Source organism: Electrona antarctica, assembly GCF_951216825.1.
Source record: "Electrona antarctica genome assembly, chromosome: 3".
In the NCBI taxonomy this organism is placed as follows: Eukaryota; Metazoa; Chordata; class Actinopteri; order Myctophiformes; family Myctophidae; genus Electrona; species Electrona antarctica.
The window spans coordinates 12,929,979-12,954,640 of NC_136808.1; the positions used below are offsets into that span (position 1 = coordinate 12,929,979).

Below are 24,662 nucleotides of genomic sequence, written 5' to 3' on the forward strand. Positions count from 1 at the left end.
CAGTCTTTGCTGTAGTTTACTACAGAGACTGTCAACATGTGTATTCCAAGTCAGTGAGTTGTCAATACAGATCCCCAAGTATTTATATGAGAAGACCTGTGAGATGGTCGAGTCATGGATGACCACAGGCCTGTGATCACCAATACTCTTGGGGTCAAACACCATCTCCTGTGTCTTCTTAACGTTAAGAATAAGGTGGTTGTCATCACACCACTTTACAAAGTTCTGTACCTCTAAAAGGTAGTCAGCTAAATCCCTATCCTTATCCAGACGGGCTAAAATGGCAGTATCATCCGAGAATTTAATGATGTAATTGTTCGGGTTGCCACTTCTACACTCATTTGTATACAGAGTAAAAAAGGACAGGTGAGCTAACGCAGCCCTGATGTGCTCCAGTACTCAGGGTTCTGCGCTCTGACATAGTGCCATTCACACTGACCCTTTGTGTACGTTTAATGAATGGTACCATCTAATAATAAGAGGATGGACATTAAGGTCCCTCAACCGCTTTATTAAGAGATGTGGCTGTATTGTATTAAATGCTGAGCTGAAATCTACAAGAAGAAGGCTTGCATAGGCTTTGTTATTGTCCAAGTGTTTCAAAAGAAAATAGTCCAAGGTCATTACTTAGGTATTTACTTTACTATTGTTTTAGTTTAGACGGGACAGCGCTTAGTAATGTGTGTACAGTACACCGGATTTAGCAAAGATGTTAATTTACATCCGCAGTACCTCCCCCCCCCCCCCCCCCCCCTCCCAACAAAGCATAAATACAAAAACGGGTACAAAACGGGTACAAAATGTGCAAAGTATATGTATTTAAGGTTAAGACTAAAACTACGTTTTTACTTGGCTCATAGCTGTACTAAGTTGGTTTAATAGGAAGGCATCTGAGTGAGCTCATTTGTCAGACAGATTTTGATCATTTATATAATTTATGTGCATAACATTTCATGGTCAATAAAATAAGGCAGTAAAGGCACACACTCAGACACAGATTTCTGCATACCGTATATATATGCATGCACAACAGTGCCAAATCCTAAGTAATTGGGGAGATTTTCTTTAGCTTATCTTCTAACTGCTCTTCAAAACAAACCAAAGGTTAACTTGAATATTCAGCAAATATCAGCAGCAAGTAGTTTCTTCTCTCCATGGTAGTATTTTATGCATTATGCATAACGTAAGAATAAGATTTTTTTATTTCTTCTTTCAAGGCCAGTGAAAATAAAGTGCCTAAAGTGGCTATCATCCTGACCATGGTTCTTGGATGAAATTGAATCAGTATAACAATTTAAGCCACACCGTGACCACACCGCTGGCTTGCGGTGGACATTTTTTTTGTCAAAAATCCATTTTTTCCACGAGTCCATTTGGTTCCATTGTGTACACTCTCAGAGTGTCTTTGCAAATGAATGACTCCTATAATAACCCATATAGTGTCGTAGTAAATAAGTGACATACATGTTCTGAAGACAACCTGCAGACTTGACATTCATTCACTGGATCTGATGATCAAAATAAGAACATTATAATGGTGTGTAAAAAGAGAAAAAATAATCTAACATTTTCCACTTTGCAACAGACATTTTGTCTGTATACAGACATATTGATGAACCTGTTTTGCTCCAATCAGATGGTGAGCATCAGGAGGGTGGCAGGGTTGAAGAACCCAGCGGAGATGACGTACTACGTGCAACAGAGCGGCGTTCCGCTGCCGGGCACCTCTGCTGCCAAGGTGCTGAACACGGTGGATTCTCAGACCATGGCGCTCACCCTGGGCTATTTTGTCCAGCTCCAAGCGGAACGTAAGAACAGCCATGCACTCACTCACTTCCATGATCCATCAGAGAGAGAAAGACAGACTTATTGCACACCGTTTCACAAACACTGGGTCGGGAGACTCAGGAGTCGGGACCCATTTGTGGGACGCGGGATTTTCTTTTTTTATGGGTCCCGTGGGTTTCCTACGTTTAGTTTTTAAATATTATTATTAGTTTTATTATAAGTCTAATTTGTCTTTTGGGTCACAGGCTGAAAGGTTTGGGAAACACTGGACTAGCAGACCGACAAGAATAATGTGACTGCTGCTGCTGGGCTTAGAAAAGACAGATAACTAAGATGTGAGGAAGTGAATAACTGTTTAAAAAGATCTGTTAGGCCTACTTCTTAATCTCTGAAACGGTTCAGGGTGGGACATGGTTTGTTTGAAGTGCAGTGCTGTTCTTTGCTCTGTGTGTGCGTGAGAGACTGACAGAGATTAGAAAGAGAGAGTCTATAAAAGGAGAGGTAGTGTATTGCAGGGGTGGGCAACTTTGAGGATGGAGAGGGCCACTATACAGTAGTTCCACACTCACTCCAGAGGGCCACATTGCATACTGTATTACTGTTTTTATTACAAAAATAGCTGATCTACAAGCTCAAAACACGTCGCACTGCGACACGTTTTGAGCTTCTAGATCAGCTATTTTTGCTATAACGGTAGGCCTATTTGATTTGAAATCCTGAATATTTTTTTTGCTATTTTTAAATTGGAATCCTGAAAAGTATCATTTTTATTTAATTTAAAATGCTTTTCCAAATGCTTTTATAGTTATGAACTAAATACAAATTCATTGGACATAAAAAAAGACTAACATTTTAATAATGCTCATTAAAGGGATAGTTCAGATTTTTTTAACTTAAGCTGTATGAAATACTTGCCATTAATATAGTGGTTGCAACTTGCAACTGTATTCATTGATTGCCTGAGTCCCGTGGCGGGAGTTCTGCTCTGGTTTTAGTGAAATATAAAGTAGTTCCGGTCATTTTCTGGGGGGCACAGGGGGCCACGCATTAAAAGTAAATGAATCCACAAAACTAACGTAATTTGTATTGTTGACCTATTTCTAAAATATTAGTTCTGTGTGATAGAGGGGTCAAAGTTGAACGAAAGTTGTACTAATATTTTAGAAATTGGTCAACAATACAAATGACGTTAGTTTTGTGAATTAATTTACTTTTACTGCGTGGCCCCCTGTGCCCCCCACAAAATGACCGGAACTACTTAATATTGACCAAACCAGAGCAGAACTCCCACCATGGGACTCGGGCAATCAATTAATACAGTTGCAACCACTATATTAATGGCAAGTATTTCATACAGCTTAAGTTCCAAAAATCTGAACTATCCCTTTAAGCTACTAATTTATATTCTGGTATTAACCTGAGGGCCACATTAAGGTCACATTCTCACCTAATACTTTGGTAGACTCAATGTGGATGGGCGGAGAAGTTAGGATTCTTGCATATTTAATTTGCTGCGGTTTGCCTTCACACTGTCATCCGCAGCAATTGGAAACGCAGCAGGGGGGACCTTTATCAATGGTGATAAAATTATACTCATAACGTGCATGTGTCGTTCCGTCTGGGATTGGACCCCCCCCCTCTCTCTCCCTCTCTCTCTCTCTCTCTCTCTCTCTCTACGCACGCAGCCACGCACTGTTCTTTTGGGCATGGAGGCACTGATATAACACTAATAACAGACAGCAGCGCAAAATGTTTACAAGTTTATCGAGATGAAAGTCCCTACTCCCCAGTCCCCACACAGTGACAGCACTCCATGTTTACGGCACGCACAGACAGACAGACAGACAGACAGACAGACAGACAGACAGACAGACAGACAGACAGACAGAATATTCTGTAGGCTATAATACACTGCAGTGTTTTTATGTACTCGTCCTCATTTCGATCAGGGCTTCAGTCTCCTCATTCGACCACGTCTATCTACGGTAACGGTACATCTTTGCGCTGCGTAAAATATGCCTTCTCCGTCTCCAACTGTGTTCAGCTCCTCACCCGCCACATTGTTTGCTTCATTTCCTTTATTTGCTGCGGATTCCCACCTGCACCGAATCGAAATCAAGTGCGATTGGAAGCGAAGCGAAACCCCCGTTTTTGGTCGAAGTAGAATGCGGTTCTTTGCTGCGAATTAGGATTCGAATGAGGCTTCACACCTGCCAAACGAAGCGCACTTTCTGACAATGCGCAGCAGGATTCGTTTTAATCGCAGTAAAGCTTTCTGGTGTGAATGTCACCTAAATGAAGGTGGGGGCCGCATGTGGCCCCCGGGCCGCCAGTTGCCCATGCATGTATGGTGTATTGCATTCTCTTATAGATTGTGACCACAATAGCTTAATCAGGCACATTGTATACAAGGATGCCCCATCCCTTATGCACTAGTGGAGTGGGTGTAACTGATGCAGCTGTGTCTTTCAGGATTCACATTGTGTACTTTCAATGAATCTCTAAATTTTGAATGTTAAAACCTGTTTCAGATGATTGAGCAATCACCTTGTGTATTGTTGTGGTTTATATAGCCTAGTACTGCCTGTTTTCTTTCCCCCCCCCCCTACTTTCTGATCTTGAAAATAAAAAAATAAATGCATATCGAGTTGGAGTGTGACACATACATTCATACACGCACGCACGCACGCACGCACGCACGCACGCACGCACGCACGCACACACGCACGCACGCACGCATGCACGCACGCACGCACGCACGCACACATTGATCTAATGCCTTCCTGGGTTGTTCTTCTGCTCTTAGCTGTGGTGAAGAACCCTCCTAACAACCTGTGGATCATTGCTGCGGTGCTGTGCCCTATCGCCGTGGTCACCCTCATCATCATCATCATCACAGCTGTGCTGTGCAGGAAGAACAAGAATGACTTCAAAGCCGATGCCATTGGCAACCTTAATCCTCGTGCTAAGGTACATATAAATACGTGCACGCCACGCACGCCACGTGCGCACACGCACGCACAGTGGTAAAATCCTCAGTGGTCATTTATCCGTTTCTAATTCTGATAGTGTACAAATGAAATATATTTGTACAGCCTCCCCCTGGCCAGCTGGGGTACCTGATGGAGGGGAAAGGAACTGGTTGGAATAACGTGGTCCTCCCACGCGCTACATCCAAACCGGGGGAAACTCCCCGTCCCCCCTGTCAGGTGAAAATAAGCGGCTTGGACTCCTCATGCATAGAAGGAAGCATGAGGTCAGTCCGTTGCTCTCCCCAGCTTGGCAGAGGGAGTGTAGCACCCAGGATTACATTAGATAATTGACACTGGGTGAAAAAATGGGTTGCAAAATCGTGGGATAAAGATTTATATATATAAAAATATACAGTGTCTCTCAGAGTTAAAGGAACACTCAGGATTTCACAGTATAGATCTACAGTACGTCTTTGCAGCAAGGTTGACAGGAGAGAGAAACGGATGACATTTACATGACATGCCACTTTGACACGGTTCCTCTTGTGTTTCAGATGGCGTATCGACGGGACGTGGGATATTACCACCAGGTATTTGATGTTCCTTGTGTCTCCTCCTGTCACTACAGATCTGTCAGTTACGGTTGTGTTAACGCCTCATCCAGGGCACCGGCGCTAGGGAGGCACCGGCGCTGAGGGGGGCACTGGGGGGGGGGCACTGGGGGGGGGGCACCGGCGCTAGGGAGGCACCGGCGCTGGAGGCTGGGGGACTGGCATGACCGGGCATGATGAGCTTATATTCTCTATGCCAGGGCACCGGCGCTAGGAAGGCACCGGCGCTGAGGGGGGCACTGGGGGGGGCACTGGGGGGGGGGCACCGGCGCTAGGGAGGCACCGGCGCTGAGGGGGGGCGCTGGAGGGGCGCTGGGGGGGCACCGGCGCTGGAGGCTGGGGGACTAGCATGACCGGGCATGATGAGCTTATATTCTCTATGCCAGTGGTGGAAAGTAACCAAGTACATTTGCGTAATACTGGGCGCCCACTGGCCAAGTGCTCCAGGTGCATGCCCACTGGCCAAGTGCTCCAGGTGCATGCCCACTGGCCAAGTGCTCCAGCTGCATGCCCACTGGCCAAGTGCTCCAGGTGCATGCCCACTGGCCAAGTGCTCCAGGTGCATGCCCACTGGCCAAGTGCTCCAGCTGCATGCCCACTGGCCAAGTGCTCCAGGTGCATGCCCACTGGCCAAGTGCTCCAGGTGCATGCCCACTGGCCAAGTGCTCCAGCTGCATGCCCACTGGCCAAGTGCTCCAGGTGCATGCCCACTGGCCAAGTGCTCCAGGTGCATGCCCACTGGCCAAGTGCTCCAGGTGCATGCCCACTGGCCAAGTGCTCCAGGTGCATGCCCACTGGCCAAGTGCTCCAGGTGCATGCCCACTGGCCAAGTGCTCCAGGTGCATGCCCACTGGCCAAGTGCTCCAGGTGCATGCCCACTGGCCAAGTGCTCCAGGTGCATGCCCACTGGCCAAGTGCTCCAGCTGCATGCCCACTGGCCAAGTGCTTCAGCTGCATGCCCACTGGCCAAGTGCTCCAGGTGCATGCCCACTGGCCAAGTGCTCCAGGTGCATGCCCACTGGCCAAGTGCTCCAGGTGCATGCCCACTGGCCAAGTGCTCCAGGTGCATGCCCACTGGCCAAGTGCTCCAGCTGCATGCCCACTGGCCAAGTGCTCCAGCTGCATGCCCACTGGCCAAGTGCTCCAGGTGCATGCCCACTGGCCAAGTGCTCCAGGTGCATGCCCACTGGCCAAGTGCTCCAGGTGCATGCCCACTGGCCAAGTGCTCCAGGTGCATGCCCACTGGCCAAGTGCTCCAGGTGCATGCCCACTGGCCAAGTGCTCCAGGTGCATGCCCACTGGCCAAGTGCTCCAGGTGCATGCCCACTGGCCAAGTGCTCCAGGTGCATGCCCACTGGCCAAGTGCTCCAGGTGCATGCCCACTGGCCAAGTGCTCCAGGTGCATGCCCACTGGCCAAGTGCTCCAGGTGCATGCCCACTGGCCAAGTGCTCCAGGTGCATGCCCACTGGCCAAGTGCTCCAGCTGCATGCCCACTGGCCAAGTGCTCCAGGTGCATGCCCACTGGCCAAGTGCTCCAGGTGCATGCCCACTGGCCAAGTGCTCCAGGTGCATGCCCACTGGCCAAGTGCTCCAGGTGCATGCCCACTGGCCAAGTGCTCCAGGTGCATGCCCACTGGCCAAGTGCTCCAGGTGCATGCCCACTGGCCAAGTGCTCCAGGTGCATGCCCACTGGCCAAGTGCTCCAGGTGCATGCCCACTGGCCAAGTGCTCCAGCTGCATGCCCACTGGCCAAGTGCTCCAGGTGCATGCCCACTGGCCAAGTGCTCCAGGTGCATGCCCACTGGCCAAGTGCTCCAGGTGCATGCCCACTGGCCAAGTGCTCCAGGTGCATGCCCACTGGCCAAGTGCTCCAGGTGCATGCCCACTGGCCAAGTGCTCCAGGTGCATGCCCACTGGCCAAGTGCTCCAGGTGCATGCCCACTGGCCAAGTGCTCCAGGTGCATGCCCACTGGCCAAGTGCTCCAGGTGCATGCCCACTGGCCAAGTGCTCCAGGTGCATGCCCACAATATAGGCTTCGGCCTGACAGCATGTCGTGTGTTCGAGTCCTGCTCATGACAACCTTTGCTATTGACAACTATTTACTTATTACTGTACTTAAGTACAATTTTGAGGTATTTGTACTACACTTGAATATTTCCAATTTCCAATTATTTTACTTCTACTCCCACTACATCTCGGATCCAAATATTGTACTTTTACTCCACTACATTTGTTTGAAAACTTTAGTTACTTTGTACTTTGTAGATTTGGATTATTATTACAAAACATACAGTAACCACGTCAGCCATACTATTTGAAAATGGCCAATCTGCATTGTGAGCTTGTAGATCTGCTATATTCAAAATATGTGTATACATTTGAAAACTTGAAACAGACATTCTGCACAATGACTACTTTTACTTTTGGTACATTTTGATACTGATACTTTTGTACTCAAGTCATTTTTGAATTTCTGACATTGACTTGTAACTAAACACTTCTAAAGATATATATTTTTTAAAGATATTGTTTTTGCGGCTTACGCCTTTTATTGGTTTTTGAAGGGACAGACAGTAGGCTGACAGGAAACGGGAGAGAGATGGGGGAAGACATGCAGTAAAGGCCGTGTCGGGCTCGGGAGTCGAACCCGTGGCACACTGCGACTGGATTACCAGTCGGGTGCCCAGACGGTTACGCCACCGCCTGGGCCTAAACACTTCTACATTGCAGTATTGATTGTACTTGTACTTGTACGTGGTCTTTCCACCACTGTCTCTATGCCAGTGGTTCTAAACATTGTCATGTCCTTGACATGAAAATGTTTAGAACCACCTGTCAAGGACACCCATGAGCGAAGCTTTTTTTAATAGCAGATCTAAAAGCTCACAACATGCCGCAATATGATGCATTGTGAGCTTGTAGATCGGCTGTTTGTGAATAGCCGAAAAAATCGGCCCCTTCCCCCAAGGACTATTGGGGGTCCCCGGATCCTACTTGAAAACCTGTCCCATCTACTCGACTAACAATGAATTGACTACTGTATAAACCCCGCCATCTATACACTCATCTTTAATATACTCTGTAGAGAGCTTCATAGATCTTGCAAAGGTTGCAAAAAAAAGAGAAAAAAAGGACATTCACAGGGCATTTCATAGATTGCATATTAGGCATTTTGGAACACAGATCAATGAGGCCAATTATTAATTCTCAACCCATATGGAAGTAATGCATATATAGTATGGATTACTCCACCTATTGTACTGGCTTTGACTGCAGTAAATTAATTCCCCCATGCATGATGCATGCTGCTATTGTGCAGGTCTATAATCTTCTAGTACACTCACTGAGATCTCTGGGATCAATGTGACTATCTAATGAACTTATTGCAAACCTCCTTTATCTGAAGGTTGTTCCGTGGAGACATTGTAGACGTACATGCTAATAGGATTGTGTGTTTGAGATGGTTTAATTTACGATGACATGCCATATTGAACCTGACCGTAGCTTCATTGTGTGTGTGTGTGTGTGTGTGTGTGTGTGTGTGTGTGTGTGTGTGTGTGTGTGTGTGTGTGTGTGTGTGTGTGTGTGTGTGTGTGTGTGTGTGTGTGTGTGTGTGTGTGTGTGTGTGTGTGTGTGTGTGTGTGTGTGAGTGAGTCTGACTATTGGTTTTCGGACTATTTGCTATCTGACTATTGGCTGTCGTCGGACTATTGACTATTGGTTGTCTGACTATTGGTTGTCGGATTTTTGGTTGTCTGACTATTGGTTGTCTGACTATTGGTTCTCTGACTATTGGTTCTCTGACTATTTGCTGTCGGACTACAAGGTTGGTGAGGTGTGCGTTAAAACGAGCGGATTAAGGTTGGTGAGGGGTGCGTTAAGGGTTGGGAGAGTGTTAAGGTTAGGTTTAGGTGTGCTGCCCCGTGGGAGGTTAGGGTTAGGGTGAGGGTTTGAGATATCGGACCAATGGTATGTCTAACCAAAAGCATGCACCCGGACTATTGGTTACAGTATATTGTTGATTATGCATATCAGTATAACTGTTATGCATGTGTATGTGTGTGTGTGCGTGTGCGTGTGCATGTGTTATCTACTGAAGGAACGAGGTCAGGTGTTAGTCTCATTTAAAATTGGGACAAGCAACGCCAACTGAACTAGATCTAGTGATAGCCCATTACTCTATCCCAGGGAAGGGATATAACTTCAACCACATAAACCAGTGGTTCCCAAAGTGGGGTCCTTGAGGGTCCTTGAGGGGGTTCCAAACTAAATGATAGTTTGGAACCAAATGGACCCTTATGGGTGTGTAACTCTGAGAGTGGCGCGCTACGAGCTTGTAGGTCTGCTATTTTTGAAAAATCGAAGAACGACTGACATAGAAACATAGCTTTTTCAGAAAACTGTCAGGATGTAGAAGACATTTTTAGAATCTGATCTCAGGTCAAAATGGGTTAAACCACAGCATCTGCAGGGACTCCCAACACCCAACTTTAATGCTACATTTATGTTGGATTGGATCTGGGGGGCAGGCCATATCGGGCCTGATTCACTGAGCTCGTCGTAAATAACGTGTAAGTAAAGATTTCTCTGAGCAAAAACTGACGGGGCTGCCATACTGTGTCGTATAGATTCAGTCAGTTTGACACCTCAGATAGCAGGTCAGATAGCAGATCTACAAGCTCGTAGCACGCCACTCGGTGGCGCGCTATGAGCTTGTAGATCTGCTATCTTCACATTCAATAGATCCCGTGATCTTTTGTGGCCAGATGTAATTTCCTCGGGTCTCGTAAATAAATAGTAAATCATAATAAAGAAATTGCTGTAAAACCTATTCAAATAATATATATTTAGCTACTTGCTCGAATGTCCCCGCCCCTGTACAAAAATCCCTAAAAAGAAAGAAAGGAGTATGTTTTTGAGTGCACCACTCAGTTCACACAGGTTTGATTTTTCAACTTTGGTTGAAAAACAACCAAACAAAGTTCTCCTTTAAAAGTCATCACCAGTGCCAACATGATATTAGGACTACACTAAATTCAAATGTAGCAAAGTCCCAGCACAACATTTCCTGATCATGCTCAATTGGATTTTATAATCTGAATTTGACACAGATGACTTCCTTAAAATGCCGGCATGCAGTTGACAGATGTTCTATTTAGCATATTCGGCAGAATTAAAACAACCCCCTGTAAAATGTGTCTATTCCAAGTTCAAAATGTGATATTGCTTGGATTACTTCCGATACATGATTTCTTACTATAATTTATCGACGTGACACTTTCAGCCCCTGGCTTTTTGTCGGAATTATTAAATCAACTATGACTTTTAAGTGTGAAAATGTCTTGGGCGTGTGCTTGTGTGTGTAGGCCTAAATGATACTGTATGTAGGAGGAGAAATGGACGTAGTGTAGCCAGGGGACTATCGTATTATTGATTCAATGTGGCTTGGATACATTCAGGCAGTGATGTGTGACTGACAATTTATGACACCATGAAGAGAGCACTACTGAATATTTTACGAAGTGTGTGTGTGTGTGTGTGTGTGTGTGTGTGTGTGTGTGTGTGCGTGTGCGCGTGTGCGCACCAGACCCTTAAGCGATATTTGTGCCAAGCACGCACACATTCTCTCCAAAAATTCATACGATCTTGGCCTCTGATCTGTATTCCTTCTAATTATCTACATTTAATACAATATATGGTGAGAGGCTGTGAATCTCATCTCTCTTCCGCCCACAGAGTTAGTTATTTATTGAACATGTTGAGTTTGGAAAACAGCCAGCAGTGCTTATCTATCTGTATCTGTTGCGGTCAACGGTCAGATCCATGAACCCATGAAGCACAAAACACAGAGACGATGGAGACACATTAAATATGAACAGGGTTTTAATACTGTATATCAGAAGGAAAAAGGGAAAATGGCAGAACAGGAGGATAAGCGCAGGGCAGGCTAGCGGATAAGGCAGTGTACACTACATATAGACAGTATAGGCAGGTACAAAAAAGAAAGAAAACTGAGCGGTTTTAACCCATTTAGGCTAAACTAGGATTTTAGTTAAAAACGTTCGCTCTGAAAGAATATATATTCAAACATTTGCACCACATTTTCACGATTTTTCAAAAATAGCAGACCTACAAGTTCGTAGCGCGCCACTCGGTGGCGCGCTATGAGCTTGTAGATCTGCTATTTTTCAATAGCTAAATTATAACATAATGTTTAAAACACCAAAAGGGGTTCCCGCCCCAAAATGGGTTAAAGGTGGTAAAGTATGGAGTTAACACCGGTAGGGCGTTCCACATTGAGCTTTGTTTTAGCCAAATCTGGGTTGAACGTGATTAGTGGAGCTCCCTCTGGTATTGTGATTGTGGACCTCATTGATTTATACAGGGAACAGTCAAAAGTATATTATTGCACCATGTCCACGAGCGCAACTGATGTGGCAGTATAAACTATGATCTCCATGATTGGATTGGTAATGATGAGCTGGTAAACCGCAGGTGTGTCGACAGAAAAGGAGAAATGGACACACGCACGCACGCACGCACGCACACATAAAGAAAGGAGAGACAGCCACAGGCTAGGTGGAAGTGAAGTAAGTGCGTAACACTATCAAGCCACAGCTCTAAAACATTAATCTCACTCATGTTTCCTAAGTCATTTGGACACCTCATATACGAGCTGCATATGTGAGTTCTTTTGAGGCGTCTGTCTAGGTGACAGTATATACTGTGTAGATAGATGACAGGCGGTGCTGCTGCTGCCTTTATCTCTGTGTTTCTGCCCGCTCAGCTCTCTGCTTACATTTCCTGTTATCATGGGAACAAGCAAATGGTCAGATATTTAGTCCAGTGGCGTATCCAGGAATTACGTTTTGGGCAGGCAAGATCATGTGTTAATTGTCGTCTCCCCGGGCCGTGCACAATCGTAGCACTAAAGGTTTTCAAAGAGATATACCTGCCAGACGAGTAGGATACAAAGGCTGAAAGGCATGCATTTACATTCCAATGGGTGATTGAGGGTCGCGCTCTACCGCAACGGCCAATCAGCTGTCCACTAATAGTTCTCATGTCTTGTTTTTGTCTTCTTTTTTTCTCATTGTATGGATTTTGGCCAGACCAGAAATGGATTTGGACAGGCGGACGCCTGCCCTCGCCTTATTGTAGATACCTTATTCTTTCGGTCATGACCCACACTTCATGACCATGCCTTCTTCTGTGTATGAATAATAGAGTCATATAAAAATAAAAATCTAAAAAGTAACTACAGTAACTAGTAAGTTTTCAAATGATTGTAGTGGAGTAAAAGTACGATATGTTCCTCAGAAATCCTAGAAAAAATACCTAAAAGTTGTACTTACCGGTAAGTACAGTACTTGAGTACATGTACTGTACTTAGTTACTTTACTCCACTGGTATTTTACTTTCTCACTCTTTTTGCCTCTCACCCAAACCCCGCCACCACCGCCCACCACTTCACTTCCACAGCCGGTCCAGGGCTTCGACTATGCCAAGCAGCACCTAGGCCAGCATGGAGGGGACGCCGAGACCCTGCCTGTCACTCAGGATACCCTGGTGCTGCCCCTGCCCATCCGAGATGCATCCCACTCCCTGGAAAAGAGCCTGCAAAAGGATGGAACTGCCAACAAGAAGAACTCTCTAACTATGCGCAAAAGGTATAGTGCAACTTCTATGCACCTACTGTAACCTGTGTCCTGCGGTAGTTCTGCATGCTTCTTTGAACTGGTCATAAAAGGCAGTGGTTGCTTTGTGTGCTTTCTTTCTTCTTATGTGAAATATCAAAGATCCCTTTGAAATAAATACAAATTATAATAAATAAAATAGAATCCAGTGGCTTCCATTAAACTCAAACTAGCCTTTCTGTGTGGAGTTTGCATGTTCTCCCCGTGTCCCCTAGGGTAGGTACCCTCACAAAAACATGCAATAATCCTGGTCTCTAAACTGCCTCCCCCTGGCCAGCTGGGGCGCCTGATGGAGGGGAAAGGAACTGGTTGGAATAACGTGTTCCTTCCACGCGCTACGTCCAACCAGGGAAACTCCCCCCTGTCAGGTGTAAAGGAGCAACTTGGACACTCAGGCATGAAGGAAGCATGAGTTCAAGTCCGTTGCTCTCCCCAGGTTGGCGGAGGGTGTGTAGAGCCCAGGATCACATTAGATAATTGACACAGGGGTGAAAAATGGGTTACAAAATCGTGGGATAAAAATTAATAACTAACCACGGTATGCTTTGTAAAATGGTTGGCACTTGGCAGTCATGTCAAATATATTGTGAGTGGGTTAAATATGGGCTAAATATGCCACATGGTCCTATCATTTTGATTTTCAAGATACAAGTTGTCCATAGCAGGACATGATGGACGTGATATGTCATGGTTAGAGTAGAGGTCACATATTGTCACACATTGGTTGTTGTCTGAGTGTCTATGAAATGCAGCTCAAACCACGCTTTGCTGAAATCTTTTTGACATCCATTATTTCATCATGTTAAACTTATCATTATCTCCTTTGACAACACCGTGCAGGTCGTTCCCATTAATATTTTAATCTTATCTAAAGTTAAAGGCATTCCTCTGATGTCTGGACTGCTTGTGCTAATGGTTAGCATTTGAGTCACGTCTTTTTGAAACACTGAAGAATATTTTAAAGCTGCAATCCTTTTATGTTACATTCGGAACCCTGGTCTCTCGCATGAGATACCAAATTTCAACTACTAATCCAAGATGCAACCCCTGCTTGGCTAGGGGAGATATTGCGCTTATGGGCTTCAGTCGGAGCACAGGTCTCGGACCAATCCTGCAAACTTTGGAAGCAAATCTTAGGCAATCAGGATGGAATATGAGACATCGGACAGATCCGTCTTGATCACATGACTATAGACATACTGTGTACCGATTTGCATGATGTATCGTTATAATCTGTAGTAATACCAGTATGACGCCCTGAGGTCGCGTGCACGCATCCGGCTCGGTGACGGCAGACAGCAAACTGCTGGGCGAGCGCTGGTGCTTTGTCATGGGGGGTCAGATCAACATATGGAATGAATTCTGTACTGGCCATATATCAATCAATCAATCAATCAATCAATCAATCAACCTTTATTTATATAGCACATTTACACAAGCAAAATGTACCAAAGTGCTTCACAGTAGACAAAAGAATTACATCAAGAAAGTACTAGAATAACAGAAGAATACATAACCATTAGAATCAGACAGCATCAAAAAACAAATACGTAACCATTTAGATCAGACAACGTTAAAGGCCAGAGAGAAAAGGTGGGTTTTAAGAAGGGACTTAAAAATCTCTATGGATTGGGCAGCTCTAATGTGGGGTTGTGGAGGTTATTCCATAACTCTGGGTCCGCCACCGCAAAAGCACGGTCACCTCTTGTTTTTCGGGTTAGGTCTGTTGGCACTGTCAATAGTGACTGGTCAGCAGACCTCAGAGCTCTAGATGGGTTGTGGCGATGTATAAGTTCGGACATATATGGGGGAGCCAGGCCATTTAGGGATTTAAAAGTAAATATATGGAGCATGTCTTGAGTGTACAGGGTTTGATGAGGGCCCAGGTAGGGCCGGGCCTTAATTTTCAGGCCTAAAGGTGTGAGGTTGCGTGCGCGCATCCGTCTGGGTGACGGCAGACTGCTGGGCGAGCGCTGATGCTTTGGCATGGGGGGTCAGATCAACATATGAATTCTGTATGGGCCATATATGGAGTGTGTCTTGAGTGTACAGGGTTTGATGAGGTCAGATCAGCATATGGAATGTCAGAACAGGTCAGCTCCACATATGGAGATCTAAGGGTGGCAGTGGGGGCAGTGTCTTGAGTGTACAGGGTTTGATAACTTTGAGGCGGGCCCGTCTAGAGTTTGAATGGACAGGTATAAGTCAAAAGGGAGACATCGAAGAGGAAGGACGGATGGGAAGGATCAACATATTGAATGTCAGAACAGGTCAGCTCCAGATCGAGATCTAAGGGTTTGAGGTTTGAGGTCAGATGTAGAGTTGCTGGCCAATATTGATGACATCAGATCTCCATCCCTGATGATGTCACGTGATGTCACGAGACATGACCATATATGGATTATGGAGACGTGGGGTGACGGACGGACGGACTGACTGACGGGAAACGCCCGTTTTCATGGTAAATGAGACCTGTGGTCGCAATTAACACTTTTTTTGCTAAGGGCGTGTATACGTCCTGGAAATAAAAAAACACGGGGTGCTTTAGGCGTACTTAGGTATTTTTTATTGATGAAAAAAGTTGGCCTTTCCTTTCACAGTGTTGTGTTTCGCGCATGTGCACTGCCGTTCACTTCCTTGTTTACGGCTCCATTACAATGGCTCGTAACTCGGAGTCTAGGGAGCTCTCCATGGTTTTGACCAAAAGCGGAATGTCTTCATTTCTGGCTTCAGCATGCCTCTCGTTTGGAATATAAACGCTTCTAGAGAGACTTTAGGTGTACCAGCGTGAGGTAAGAATGGAAGATTATGCCTCCCCGTTTTGGGGGGGACGACGAAAGGTTCTTTTCAGAGTAAAATCTGCCATATCTGCTGGAACTCTAGTGCCTTTATTTTTGAAGAATTCCCCAGCAAAAGTTGTGTTAACATTTTTTAGTCTACCATACAGATTGGTTGATTCCGGATTAGTCTCTGTTTCGCCTTGCCTTTTCTCATTCACAAGGCATAATAATGGATTGCATTTTTATTGCGCTTTTCTATGCACTACGTGCGTACTCAAAGTGCTTTACAATGGTCCATTTATTCATACATTGGGAGGTAAAGCGGCGAACAGTTGACGCCAGCGTCCTCACTTCCCACATTCACATAATGGTGGCAACCAGTCTTAATGTATATTTTTATTAGCAGCATACTTTCTCAATCTCCTCCAGACAAAAATGCAGACAAAACACTGTCTGCATGTTAATATATCGTACCCAGTTCTTCTCTGTCAAAAACTGCTGACAGTTCCCGAGTTCACAGGGTGACTTTAAGGTCCTATAAGGCAAATTGAGACGTATTTGGCGCGATTCATACTCCTATTTTAGAGCCGAATAAAAGTCGGTTCGGCTCTGTAGAGCCTACAATGTGACGTCATTTGAGGTTCGGGGGGGGCGGGTACCGTCCTAAAGTCGGCTCTTCGGTGCTAATGAAAATTTCTGACGAGCCGAAATCATTTCGGCACTACAGCGCCGAAACAGCGGTAAAATAGGAGTATGAATCGGCCCTTAGCCCGCGGACCCCCATTTGAAAAGATATGTCATGCAGGGACCCCCTGCCCCCTTTTACGGCTCTAGCAGTGATTCTCAACCCGTTTAATTTCAAGGAGTTTGACATGCATTAGTCTACGGACCCCCATTTAATAGCATTTCAATCTCTGAGACCCCAATATTGTAAAATCAATGTTCATTTAACTCTGAGAGTGTACAGATGGAACCAAATGGGCCCATTTGGTTCCAAACTATCATTTAGCTGGGGACCCCCTGGAACTCCCTCAATGACCCCTGGGGGTCCCCGGCCCCACTTTGGAAACCACTGCTATAAGGGAATATAGAAAAACACTTGATTAGTATTTTCACTTTGTATGTTTCCAGCTACAGACGTGCTGTGGAATTCTAACCGAGAAGCCTATCTGTGGAAACTTTCCACAGATAGGTTTCTCGGTTAGAATTCCACAGCACGTCTGTAGCTTCAACTCATGTCACCCCCATGCTGAATAATAGGGAGTCATTAAAGGACCACTTTTCAACCTACCTTCATATAATTGGTCCTCACTAATGTTCATGATAAAATGCCACCATTCTTTTCCAACTCGGTCTGTGTCTCATGGGAGGGCTGTGGGCAGTTCAGAAACCCGTCCACCAGTAACATCATCGATGGGGAATACAAGCTAATAGAAACTGCAGGCTTTCTATTCCTGAAAAGTTGCAATGCGTGAATGCGATAATGGAAGCCATCGTTCTCACGATAATAAATATCTAAATATATTTTGAAAAAGATCCTGTTTAAAAAAACAAATCTGCCATAATGAGGATGTCACTGGTGGACGGGTTTCTGAACTGCCCACTGCCCTCCTATGAGACACAGATTGAGTGGTGGTGTTTTATCATGAACATTAGTGAGGACCAATTATATGAAGTGAAGTTGAAAAGTGGTGAAGTCGTCCTTTAAGTGGGTGTCAGTATAGGCAGGTGTAATTGACCATTCGCCACATCCAGCAGGCAGTGAAGCCATTTTGGTAATTGATGTCCATTTTAAATCATGTCAAAATTGTTATCGAGGCGCATAATCTTTCCACAATTATGCAAGATAATGATAACCAAGTAAATGGATGTTTCAGCAGCGCGCAATCCATATATTGCAAAAGCTACAAAACATATTTTTGGGCTTGGCTGAGGCAACAGATTGTCTTGGGCTTAAATCTATGTACTGCACTTTCTTGGCACGTTATTTTGTTATGCAACATTTTGTTTAGCTTCAGACCCCATAACCACATCTTAGGTTAATAGAAAGAAAACCAAAACCTATTAAAATGGTAATCGTCTCAAAGGCAAATTTCAGTTATGAAAATGAATTCCGCCCCAAAAAAACTAAGTTAACCGATTGCCATTATCCCTAATAGTCTGATCAAAGCAGGAAATGATTTACATGGTCCAGCAGAGTGAAACTGATTACTTTTCAGATAATTGTACAACATGCCCTCAGTGTGCTGAAATATGAAAATGTCCTTTGCACACTATGTAACGATACATTTTAACAACGATACATGGTTTAGTATACAATACATGAATACATGCAGACGATATTCGCGATACGATACGATTCAATGATTTAAAATCGACACAGTAACTATTTAGCAAAGAAATTCAATCTGTGTGAAACATGTGAATAGTGCCGTGATTCTCTGGCAAATACATGGACATACACCTGTACCTTGACATGAACACAGAGAATACACACATTTATCCATAGACCAAGTGTAGCGATATTGAATGGAAAAGTAATTAAACCTCTCTTTCTTTTTTTTCTTCTTAAAATTGCTAAATAAAATTAGTACTTAGTTTTGATGCAATCGATTATTTTCATTACAAAACGATTCAATACCGATTATTTGCATTGCAAAACGATACAATGCGATACAAAGTCAATGCTGCTGTTTACATTTCGATGTACTTTGCATCAAAAACGTTGATTAGGTGCTTGATACACAGATTACACACTTTTAACCCATTTAGGACTGAGGCCAGATTCTACAAAATGTCTTCTAAATCCTGACAGTTTTCTGAAAAACCTATGTTTCTGTCAGTGATTCTCAAACTATTTCATGTCAAGGACCCCAAAAATGTTATTGCGAACGCAGTGATTGCGAACGCAGTGAGCATTTACTATGAGACCCAGCAGATCAGGTCTGTCTGTGTGTGTGTGTGTGTGTGTGTGTCACGCTGTAACACCACCCGCCCGCCACCAGAGGGCGCAGCTGTATCACACACAAAAACACACACACACACACACACATGCACGCACACACGAACGCACGTGCATCGCATCGCACGTGTATCGCACGCACGCACGCAAAAAACCCCATAAAATAATAAATAATAATAATACAAAAAAATAAAAAAATAATAATACTAAAAAAAGAAAAAAAAAAAGATTAAGAGGAAAAAAAGAGCTCTGTGTGTGTATGTGTATGTGTGTCAGACTGCCACAACAGCTGCATTCACTTCCCGCGTTCACGCGTCTTACTTGTGTAATTAGCTTTTGCGTAAGATTTGCATCCTATATGGGTTAACTTATACAGTCTCTGAACATGACAAGGAACATTGTTGATCACGCTTCAGGAGTATAGCTACTATTCGGCTGTCCCTCTGTTGTGTGCACACTGTGACTGTGTGTCATTATTTGTATACTGTTGGGCAACAGACCATGCTGCTTTGATGTCAAAGTCAGCCCCTTGGTCCTCTGAGCAGGGCCTTGATTAGAGCTCCAGCACAAGCTTGTAGAACAGCTTTTGAAGCTGGTCAAACAATAATTGGCTTAAGTATTATATGAATATATAAATAAAGTTCAATAAATGGGAAGTCAGTCTTGCTTTTCAACATGCACATTGACTTGCATTGTCATTGACTTGCTATGTGCTTCATAGACATGAAGCACAGCCATCCTCATGGAACATGTGCGCATGTAGACTTAGACTATATAAGCACAGGCAAGCACACACTTTACACACACTATAAAGAGGCGCACGCACGCACGCACGCACGCACGCATGCACGCACGCATGCACACAGTAAAGAGATTAAATTATGACATTAAATATGACATTCAGATCCTTGCAGTAGTTTTTGCAGTAGTGGTTTTAATGGTTATTTTAGCCTGCTCACCAGTGTGACCGCGCTCTAATTAGTATGGCATTGTCCTACTGTCGATATTGAATGTGGTGATGCGACACATTGGGAGCTTGTAGATCTGCTATTTTCAAAAGATTTGTATACATTTGAAAACTTGAAATGAGACATTCTGAGTACTTTTACTTTTGGTACTGTAAGTACATTTTGATGCCAATACTTTTGTACTTTTTCTCAAGTACATTTTTAATTCCAAACTTTTACTTGTAACAGAGTAGTTCTACATTGCAGTATTGACACTTTTACTTAAGTAAAACAATTGAGTACTTTTCCCACCTTTATCACCAGTTTGCCTCTGTCTATACCAGGGGTTCTCAACGTTTTTGGCCGGGGACCCCCGAAAATGCTTTGGCAACGTCTCGGGACCCCCCCATTGTTATAATTTAGCTATTTAAAAATAGCAGATCTACAAGCTCATAGCGCGCCACCGAGTGGCGCGCTATGAGCTTGTAGGTCTGCTATTTTTGAAAAATCGTGATTTTTTTTTTTTTTCTTTCTTTTTTTGAAAATAATTTGGGGACCCCCTAAAATAATTTGGCGACCCCCCGAGGGGTCGCGACCCACGGGTTGAGAACCCCTGGTCTATACTACACCACTGGCAAAAACCATATACTGTCAAAAAGATCAGGGCTGACTTGCCTTGATTTTTGTAGGCAAACTCTCTAGTCCAGCGGTTACCATATATTGCTGGATCAGGGCGGCCATCCATCCATCTAAGTTGGCTCCTTTCCAGGCGAAGAAGCAGCGACTCTACTCCGAGTCTCTCTCGTGTGACTGAACTTCTCACCCTATCTCTAAGGGAGATGCCAGCCACCCATCAAAGAAAACTAATTCCGGCTGCTTGTATTCGCGACCTTATTCTTTCGGTCATGACCCACACCTAAGCTCAAAACGCGTCGCATTGCGACGCGTTTGGAGCTTAGGTGTGCTTTTGTAGATCAGCTATTTTTGTTATATTTGAAATCAAATCCTGAACATTTTTTTTTCTATTATTGAATTGGAAATTGGATTCCTGAAAAATAATCTTTTTATTTAATTTCAAATACATTTAGTTATAGTTAGTTAGCCTATATGTTAATATTATATTTATAATATAATATTGTAATAACAGTCATTCACTCTTTTTTGCTAGGCCTACATATATAGACTTAAAGTGTAATTAAAGCAGGTCATGTTTGCATGTTTGGAATTATTTGCAACAGCTGAAATAATATCACTAATGATGTCTGATGTTAACCTGTGGGCCGCATTATGTGATGGTGGGGGCCGCATGTGGTGCCCGGGCCGCCAGTGGCCCACCCCTGCTCTATAGTCTATTCTTTAGAACAGTGGAACTTTTTACCCTGTGACCCAAAAGAGAACCCCGGCCAGGACCCAAAATAGTGAAAATAGCAGATCTACAAGCTCAAATTGTGGCGCGAAGTGACGCGTTGAGCTTGTAGATCTGCTATTTTCACTACTACCTCAACATTTTGGACCAAACAAATAATTACAAAGAAGAAAAACAACAAAAAAAGTGTTGTAACCTGACGTTTTTTTCTTCTTACTAATTATTTGTTCGGCCCAAAAAATTGTGTTTGTTGTCATGATTTGTCACGACTCGAGTTGGCTTTGTCCGCGGCGTAAACGTCTTTAAATAAATACTTTCTGAAATGTCTATGAGGAAAATGAACGGAGAATCATTTCCTGGGCCCTGGTAGGGGCGGGACTGCGACGCTCTATAGCAGAGCTTAGAATCATGGGCATACAGTAAGACCTTTTGGTAGCCTATACATTATTGACTGTGTGAGACGAGACTGTTAGTTGGAGGGAGGGAGAGGATGGAAGGATGGAGAAAGGTGAGAGTTTTAAAGGGATGTGATGGTGACATAACCGGGCTGTGAGCCCTAGCTGCTTCTCGCCGGCCTCATCGCCGCCTCTTCTTGTTGCTATGGTTACTTGCAGCAGGTTGCCGAGCGAGGACGGTTCCGTCATCAGCGACGAATCGGAGAAGCTGAATTCCGGCAGGGGCTTGACGGTGCAGAAAGTCACAGCGCAGCAGAAACCGACAAAAGAGGAGCCGCGTAAGAGGAACGGTGTGTAACACATGCACATGCTCATTGCTCACTCGCACGCACGCACGCACGCACGCACGCACGCACGCACGCACGCACGCACGCACGCACACACACTACTACTGCATTTATTATCCAATCCCTTTCAAACACTCGCAGGCATGCTTGGGTATGCCATAAAATGCACCAGATTCCTCCTCCTCCTCCTCTCCCATTATCTGTGCATAACATACTTCTCCAGCCTGCGTTCCTTTGTTTCTGGTGCACTCAGGTACCCTGAGAGAGAGAGAGAGAGAGAGAGAGAGAGAGGACCCAGTGCCACTGCAGCTCTTTTTTATAGCCAGGAAAGCTATAGCCTCTCAGTCAGCAGCGAAACGAGCAGAGAGACGGACCTGATGAATATACATGAGACACTATATATGCTGACAGGACATACTACCTCTACTATAAGGATGGGCAATTAACCGAAAATATCCATCCAGCTTCAACCGCTTATCCGTAGTCGGGACGCGGGGGCCACAGCTCCACCAGAGAGCGCCAGACTTCACTCTCCAGGGAAAAGAACCAATAACTGACTCATAGATCGGAATTGGGGAGAAAAGATCGGATTTTTAAATCTGTAAATCTCAAAGAAAGATGTATATTAAAGCAATGAGATTTTGTAAAAACGGTTGTGTTTATGCTCGTTCTGGTCCGAGAGTCAGAGATCATCAAACAAAGACTAGTCACACTCAGAGGTGTGAAAGACACATATGATGGAAACAAAGGAAATGCAACCCCCACTATGCATGATGGCATAGGTGTCTGTAGTACTCTCTCTGAATGAGAGAGATACTCTTTAAGAGTTTTAACTTGACTTCATGTGTGTATATATGTGTGTATATATCATTTAATTGACACAAAAACAATTGTAGCCTAATTGACTTTTTATAATTTACTAAATTGATGAATTATCCACTTAACCCTGTGTAGGATATCTGTGTAGGATATTTGCTATTTTGCTAATATGTGTTGTAGCAACGCTGTCAGTTTGTTGATCTGCTATTTTCACTACATTTAATAATCGTTCATTAATCGTAATCATCGTCGGTGCAAATGTTTCAACACACACACACACACACACACACACACACACACACACACACACACACACAGACAGGCAGGCAGACAGACAGACAGACAGACAGACAGACAGACAGACAGACAGACAGACAGACAGACAGACAGACAGACAGACAGACAGACAGACAGACAGACACCAAGGGCTCCAATTTCGTCGCCGCCTTTACCCGCAACGCGGCCCGCAATTCAACCGCTGCCCGAAAATTACCGCTATTCCTGAAAAGTTGCAATGCGAAAATGGAAGCCACCGTTCTCACGATAATACAAATCTAAAAATGTTTGTAAAAAAATCGTGTTTAAAAAAAGATCTGCCTAATGATGATGTCACTGGTGGACGGGTCTCTGAACTGCCCACAGCCCTCGTATGAGACACAGACCGAGTAGAAAAAAATTGAGCCATTATATCATGATTATTAGTAGAGGACCTATTATATGAAGATTGAAAAGTGGTGAAGTGGTCCTTTAATGGTATTTTCGTCCAGCGTCACCCGCTATATTTTTTGCCGACACCGGTATTTGCACCTAGAGGTGTGGTCATGGGCGTGCTGGCACGCTTTCCCCTAAATTGCTATTTTGGTCACACACATTTGGGAAGGCGCATAGTGCATTTTAAAAGCACCCGTAAACCGTATGCCAAATTAGTTTGGTAAAGAGCGGCACGCACCGCGCCTCAATGGAGATGTCCAGGCACAGAGTCAGGCTGCGTCATCTCTCCTTATTCTCCTATGCATCTCTTTGTAATTTTCCTATAATCAGTGAGTGCCTGCCACTTCCTTGTGTCCATTGTGTTTATATAATTGTATAGTCAAATAAGTTATTTATGCCAGGAATTGTGCGGCGTGCACAATTTCATTTGCTGTTCAGTTCATCACCCCATAGCAGCAAATGGGGTTTAACCCGATTGACCGAACTTTCCTTTTCGCTTCAGACCGATCTTGTTTAAATATAAATACTTCAAAATTAAAACACATTAGCTCAGCATGATTTATAAACTGTATAGCTAACATGGCATATGCATAATAATTGTAGGCTATATGGTGATCGGATCATCAATGGGACTCTGGGAGTAGCTATTGTAAACTTCGGATCATTTTGCGCTCCCGTCTCCGCAGTGCCTCGTTCATGTGCCCAAAAGAACAGTGGCTGACACACACACACACACACACACACACACACACACACACACACACACACACACACACACACACACACACACAGCCCCCGACGACACACTGCATCCGTTACCCTCACTTTACGTCAAAAGTCCTAACTATTACTCTATTACTCTAAAGTATATTTTTTAACACCATAGCTTCACTGTGTATTTTATGAATTGAACACATTGATAAAATGCCCTGCTTCGTTTCCTTGCCGAAGTATTAGGTGAGAATGTGACCTTAGACAGGTAACCAAAATACCAACTTTAGTGGGGGAACACCCCTTCCCCACTGCTAAATCCCAAAACAGTGTATTTAGAAAGATCAAACGAAAATGGAGCCCCAACACTCTCACACCCTCATATTGCAGATAATACAGTTTGCAGATAGCTCATGGACAATGTTTGTATTGTCCTGATTTTTATTCTCAGCAACTTAAGTAAAGTGCTCTATGAAATTAAATTCTTAGGGTAGAATTACCTCTATAACTCAGTGACTCACTATATAACTATGTTAATTCAGGTGTTTTAGATG

General features: G+C 44.3%; 2 protein-coding genes across 2 annotated transcripts in view; both read left to right on the top strand.

The window, feature by feature from the left end:
- hipk3b (homeodomain interacting protein kinase 3b) overlaps positions 1-24,662 on the top strand; it is a 307,389-nt gene that overhangs the window by 181,096 nt on the left and 101,631 nt on the right. The window lies entirely within an intron of this gene.
- LOC306919649 (UPF0606 protein KIAA1549L-like) overlaps positions 1-24,662 on the top strand; it is a gene marked incomplete at both ends in the record, with an annotated part of 92,073 nt that overhangs the window by 44,991 nt on the left and 22,420 nt on the right. Inside the window, 5 exons of the mRNA XM_079496205.1 lie at positions 1,637-1,808; positions 4,595-4,758; positions 5,315-5,350; positions 12,856-13,043; positions 21,740-21,870. Of these exons, the coding sequence (XP_079352331.1) occupies positions 1,637-1,808; positions 4,595-4,758; positions 5,315-5,350; positions 12,856-13,043; positions 21,740-21,870 (691 nt within the window). The remainder of the gene's footprint in view (positions 1-1,636; positions 1,809-4,594; positions 4,759-5,314; positions 5,351-12,855; positions 13,044-21,739; positions 21,871-24,662) is intronic.